Here is a 7446-nt window from a genome sequence, read left to right as displayed (position 1 = left end):
GCCTGATAGATTGGTTTCTATAATCGATATATTCTATAATTTCTAAGTTTGCTGGTGGGCATCCCATATTCTTGATATTTCTACTTTGAAATTTAATTTTTTTCGGAATCTTTTCTCTGTTTTGTCTGCAATGTTTTCTTGTCTCAGCGCAACTTTCCTACATTTCTTTCAGCACTTCTTGACTTCCACGATTTATCTTGCTTTGGTAAGCTTTCTTCTCTTCGAGTTCTACACAAGTAGGTCCTAGTTCTATTACAGCGTGTTTAAATAGTTCTACACTCTTTGCAAGGACATGGTTTACTGATTTTGTTGTCAAAACAGCTGTGCATAACATCTTAAGTGACACCAAAATCAAAGTATGGCCCACTATATTGTAGGCCGTTTGGAAATCAACCCACGCTATGTATGATTAAATTGCTGTAACTTGCAGTCCTTCATTCTCATTTTGTCTATGATCAGAAGAAACGACTAGGAACTGAAGCTACCTTTATTGGAAATCAGTCAGTATTATTATTATCTACCGATAACATACATTGACCATCAGGGTGGAACAAATTCGTGAGTAGATGAGTTGCCCGTCTTGTATATAGATCTGAAGAGAACTAACGAGTTCGAAATGCATCTAACCGTTCAATAGGTGGCGCTTTGAGCTGACTATTGTCTCCGTCACTGCTTTGTGTGTTTGTGTGTTTGTGTGTGTGTGTGTGTGTGTGCGTCTGTGTCTGTGTCTGTGTGCCTGTGTGTGTATATGTGTGCATGTATATACTTGTATCTATCTATATATCTATCTTTTCGTCTTACGTGAAAATTTTCCTCCAGGACAAACTACCGGGAAAAACCTTTACGGATTCAAATATCTCTCAAATATATTTCTTTACTCTGTGTTGTGCGTGTGCGTTCGTGCGTGTGTGTGTGTGTGTGTGTGTGTGTGTGTGTGTGTGTGTGTGTGTGTGTGTGTGTGTGTGTGTGTGCATGTGTCTGCATGCTCAGATTACAGATTTCACAGCTTTTTACTGATTTTCTTGCAGCTTCTGGCCAATCTTCCATTCGATCATTGCCGATGGTTGCTATAATACTCATGGCTTGCATGAAACTAGAGTAAGGAAGCGCTGATATTTTAGCTCCCATAATAGCTGCATTTACTATAGTTTAATATCTCAGAGATATTGGATATTCTTGTTTAATAACGTATCATAATATATTGTAATATTCTACAATTAGGTGTTAGTGCGTGTGTATGTACACACCCACACGCAGGCACCCCCACACACATATACATACACATATATGTTTGTCTGTGACTGTATGTGTGCGTATAGGTGCTTTTCTCTATATTATGTATATGCAGATATACACGATAAAACTAAACTGTCAAATATTTTTTTCTTTCCTTCCTTCCTTGCTTGCAATATTTTCCTATCCTTCATTCATTTACGTTTTCATTGTTACAAGAACATACAACGATGTCAGGAGACAATTTTATTTTACTAATATTTCTTTTGTTCATTCGCCAATTCGTTCCGAACGAGTGAACTCTAGTTGTAATACACACACACGCACACACACACACACGCACACACACACGCACACACACACACACACACACACACACACTCACATACGCACACGCATATATATGCATGTTTGTATGTATGTATATACTTATGTATATAACGGGAAGCTTTATGAAAATAAACAAAAGACGAAGGCAGGTTTACGGAAATAAACAAAAGACGAAGGCAGGTAGAATACAAACAAACAATTGTATTAGTATGGCGCTCAGGAATATAAATAAAACAAGTCTTTTTCGTTTCGAGCCTACGCTCTTCAACAGAAAGATACACAGAGAAGAAACACAGAAAGAAGGAGAGAAAAAAATGCGTGCAGAGGCTAGCGAATCAACATGGCGATCTGATTTCGGCCAGAAGTCAAAGATCAAACGTGAGACGCAAGAGCGAAATTAGGGGAGATAATAGGGTTAAATGACCTCGCCCCAACATAAGAGTGTGTGTGTGTATGAGAGAGTATTAGTGCGTATGAGAGGTCTGGACGTGTGTATGTATATATGATGTGATGTGTAAAGTCGTATGGTGTAGTGTAGAGAGAGGAGATGAGGGGAGAGAGGATCTACCTGTCTAGCTAGCAATCTCTCCCTCCTCTCTTCCTCTTCTCCCTGTCTCTCTCTCTCTTTATGTATATACATACATACATACACACACACTCACACACACATACACACACACACACACACACACACACACACACACACACACACACACACATATATATATATATATATATATATACATATATATATACTCGAGTCACCCTCAAATTCGAATCGCTGATTGTGTAAAATATATGTCTGTATGTAAATCTACCTGTCTAGCTAGCAATCTCTCCCTCCTCTCTTCCTCTTCTCCCTATCTCTCTCTCTCTTTATGTATATACATACATACATACATACATGCATACACACACTCACACACACACACACACACACACACACACACACACACCACACACACACACACATATATATATATTAGAAAAAATGAGGTAATCAGATCGGATGGTTCATATTTATAGATATTTATTTATATATTACATTTTTTACATATATATCATGTCATTCAGATCATATCATTCGGATTAGCGCTTTCTCCCAATCGAGTGGGGTTTTCAAATCAAATTAAATTTGATTTGAAAACCCCACTCGATTGGGAGAAAGCGCTAATCCGAATGATATGATCTGAATGACATGATATATATGTAAAAAATGTAATATATAAATAAATATCTATAAATATGAACCATCCGATCTGATTACCTCATTTTTTCTAATATATAATACCTGTACATCATCTCCAAACCTTCCAATATATATATATATATATATATATATATATATATATATATATATATATATATATATATATATATATATACATATACACACATATATATACTCGAGTCACCCTCAAATTCGAATCGCTGATTGTGTAAAATACTTCTGTAGGGAAAACAAAATTCAAATTTTGATTTAAGAGCAACTCTAATGATGTAAACATTATCGATGTCACATACTTAATGTCTCTGTGTTGTCGAAACGCTTTTAGCCTCAGTATTTCGTCCAGGGAAAGTTCCATTAAAGACGTAACAGCGAAATATCTATATTTGTCGTTCTGTCTCACCTCCGGGGAGTTCGTTTCGCCTGGTTTGGAGATATACTGTGTTTTTTTAACACTTTACGCTTTTAAAGAAATGTTCTCTGGATGAAATACCGCAGCTATAAAGTTTTTTCAACAACATATATACATTAAATGTATGTATGTATGTATGCGCAGGCGTGGCTGAGTGGTAAGAAGCCTTCCACTCAACCACGTAGTTCCGGGTTCAGTCCCACTGCGTGGTATCTTGGGCAGGTGCTTTCTACTATAACTTCGGGCCGACCAAACCTTGTGAGTGGATTTGGTAGACGGAAACTGAAAGACGCTCGCTGTGCAGCTGTGCATGTATGTATGTATACATACATACATACGTACATACATACACACATATATGCATATATATATATATATATATATATATATATATATATATATATATATATATATATATATATAATAAAGGGAGGAAAATGCACAGAGTTTACATAGTTTTAATATATCTTTTATATTTTATATTTTATAAGTGAAAGGGTATTGCGTTTGTCGACCGGTTTCGCTTTCGCTATTCATGACATTGAAATATTTGTAAATTCGTGTTTTCTTAAGAAGATTTTTGTCCATGTTGTGTGAACTACAAAACGACAAAGAACTGACAATTAAAGAAGCCGACAAAAGAAGTGTCGTCGTCCTGATGAACTCAGAATACTGCAAAATCCTAGTATTACCCATGCTAGAAAACGATATCTTCTACGAAAAAGCTGTAAACTATAAACATCAAAAAACAATGAGAAATCTTTCATCCTTAATTCTTCTACAAATAAAAAGGCTTGACAAGGAAAGAAATAGATTATATCATGAACCTTAAATGAAAACTGAGTCTTAAATGTAAACCTAAAATACACAAGAGCAAGATAGTTAATAAAACCTTCAAACAATTATCAGGCAAATACAAAAATGAGAGCCATTATAGTTGACCCAGCCTGTGAAACCCACCGCCTAAGCAATTTTCTAGACAACCTACTGAAACCCTTACTGAAATATATCAAAAGTTTCATTAGAGACGATCTAGACATGCTTGAGCACCTACCAAAAAACAATTAATAAACCGATATTATTGGTTTCCTTCGATGTCATTAATCTTTACACCAACATCCCACATGACTATGGAATAGAAGCAAAAGTTCTGGTTGGAAGTACTTCTGGAACGCATGAACCAGATTTTTATTTTCTATTTGACGACACCTACTATCGTAAAAAATGTGAAATTGCGAGGGGCACGAAAGCAGTTCCTATTCTTGCGAACCTAATAATGGGATATTTTGAATTTACCATGTATGAACTGTTACTGCAAAAATATGGATATCAATTTCACCATTATACAAGAGAGAACTAGAAAAGATATCTGGATGATTGCTTTATCAGTTGAAATGAGACCATTTATAAACCTTTGGAATTTAAATCAATACTAAATAATATAAGCCCTAACATTCAATTTACAATGGAATATAGCAAATAAAAGCTTCTTTTCTTAGATATTACGATAAAAAGGTCAATAACAAAATTGTAACTGACATTTATCTTAAACCAACGGATTCGAAGCAGTATCTCCTATTTAGCTCATGCCACGCGATACACATCAAGAGAAATATCCCAGAGAGAGTTTTGCACAATAGTTTCTTATGGAAATACTTGGGACATCCGTCTTCAAGACCTCAAAGCAACACTAACCGAAAGGTAATATCTACCCTCACTTATAGACGATGGAGTTAAGCATGCCAAGAAATTAGGCATCAAGACACTAAGTGCAACAAAACACCACACCTCATCTCAAAACACTACCTTATATATCAACTCACAACCCTAGAAACACTGAAGTATATAACACCCTTGTGCAAAATCTATCAGTGCTTACTAGGGATCAAAAACTGTACAAGATTCTGAAAACACATAAATTCATCAAATACAAAAAGCAAAACAAACCACTGAAAAGACTTCTAACAAATGCGAAACTTTACACAACAACCGCGAAACTAATGGTTAAAAAATGCGGACGCCCAAACTGTGGAACATGCTCCAACCTACTGGAAGTCTCAGAATCCCTATTCAAACAAGGAAAAAGGTTCACAATTAAAACTAACTTTACTTGTGCTTAAGAGAATCTAATTTATTTTATAAATTGTTCAGGTTGCAGACATAACTATATAGGACAACAAATATGACACTGAGACGGAAAACCACACTACATAAGGAACAGATCTGGTTCCCGCATTACAGAGAGATTCCTTTAAGTGAATACATAGAGAGATGTGCAGGTAATATCCAACCAGTCTTCACAGTTTTTCCCATTTACTAATGCAAAGAAACAATTTTCGTACAAGAAAATTTATTCATCGAAAAATACAGAACACGTCTGAATATAAACGCATGACCAACTTTGGTCCCAGTATATATTTTAATTCATGATCACATATCTATCACTACATATTTCATTTCACTTCTTTAGCTTTTGAGTTTTTGTACATTTATTTATACTCCACCCCGCAAAAAAGGAGTAATTATATCCGCTGTCCCGAATAATCACGATCACCAATTACCTCCGTTCAGATTTTCTACTTGTTAATTCATTCACAAACTTCCTTCCAAAGATATGAACTAAAATCTTCTTAAGAAAATACGAAATTACAATAAGTTCAATGGCATGATTAGTGAAAGCGAAACTGGTCGACAAACACAATACACTTTCACTTATAAAATATATTTAAAAATATGCTAAAACTTTGTAAACTGTGTGCATTTTCCTTCTTTTACTTTATACCAGCAGAAGCATCCGGCGTTACCCAGGAATGGAATTTTCCCTTATATATTGGAAGAAAAAAGCAAAATATGCTGCATAGAATTTTGTTATTCGAAATTCAAATTATTGTTCAAGTAGGATACAATTTATTCTTTAATTGGAAAATCAGTTCTAAATAATAATGATGATGATGATAATAATAATAATAATAATAATAATAATAATAATAATAATAATAATAATAATAATAATAATAATAATATTAATCGCTCTCATGCGCACACAGTAAGCTAGTTCAGCTGCTCAATGGAATTATGAGAGACCCAAAGAAAACACCTGAATGGTTAGCAAGTGGCATTACTTACCTACTCCCAAAGAATAACGAAACCAACCTTCCAAAAAACTATCGGCCTATAACGTGTCTATCCACCACGTATAAAATCCTAACATCATAGCCATGTGTTGAGAGGGATTCTTTGGGGTTTGAATAATTCACCTCTGGAAACATGGGTGGTTTTTTCAACATCCTTAAACAACCCTTATTCAGGGACCGTTTGAGCGGGATGGGCTACTCAACCTGAAGAAAATTCTAACTGGGCCCCACCTGCAAGGTTATGTGCTGTTTATCTTGATATGAGATCACCATGTCGCGCACATATGGTTGTGATGCATGTGCCTGGTGTACCTTTATCAGACGGGTAGTCATGATGGGTATATTGGGCTTCGTATATTTTACCCCAGTGTCACTTTGATGGCATGAACTGCTCTCTCACTCAATAATAATAATAATAATAATAATAATAATAATAATAATAATAATAATAATAATAATAATAATAATAATAATAATAATAATAATAATAATAATAATAATGATAGTAATAATAATAATAATAATAATAATAATAATAATAATAATAATAAACGAAAATACAAAATTTACCACTTTTATGAAAGGAGATAAATTCTACCACATATGTTGAAGGAAATTATGTAAGAGCTTCTGGGTAAGCAACATTCTTTGTTTACTGGTTTGAAGCATAGACAAATAACTCTTGCAAACTACCTACCCTGGAGCGACCAGCATAAAGGTAACCACAAGAAAAGCAATGCAGTAGATTTCAAAGACTGATCTTGAGCTTTATTAATAGACAATGCAAAGCAAAGTTCACTGGGAATTGTGTTCATTTGAACTCAAATGCCTGTTGGTTTGATTGGAATTCATGGAATGAAAGCCTCTTCCCCAGAATCACATCCATTGATGATGGTAGCTTCTGTCACATTAGATAGTAATGTCTTCACAATCAACCTTAATATAGGAGGATCTGAATTTCTTAGAAGCATTATTAGGACTCCTACCTTCAGAAAAATTTTATGTAGAGGAGTTCCAGATGGCTCAAGAGAATTAAGAAACACTGTTGGGTAATGGACAGCTTGATTTTCATCGAGGACTGAATCAACTGACTTGTACTTCTTAATGAC

General features: G+C 34.8%; 1 protein-coding gene across 1 annotated transcript in view; it reads right to left on the bottom strand.

The window, feature by feature from the left end:
- Positions 1-7185: 7185 nt before the first annotated feature.
- The window catches only part of LOC115226319, a 417-nt gene continuing 156 nt past the window's right edge, over positions 7186-7446 (bottom strand). Inside the window, exon 1 of the mRNA XM_029797318.1 lies at positions 7186-7446. This exon is cut by the window's right edge and continues 156 nt beyond it. Within this exon, the coding sequence (XP_029653178.1) occupies positions 7186-7446 (261 nt within the window).

Source organism: Octopus sinensis, linkage group LG2 (assembly GCF_006345805.1).
Source record: "Octopus sinensis linkage group LG2, ASM634580v1, whole genome shotgun sequence".
In the NCBI taxonomy this organism is placed as follows: domain Eukaryota; kingdom Metazoa; phylum Mollusca; class Cephalopoda; order Octopoda; family Octopodidae; genus Octopus; species Octopus sinensis.
The sequence above is the reverse complement of the archived record's forward strand: the minus strand, read 5'-3'. Positions and strand labels throughout refer to the sequence as shown.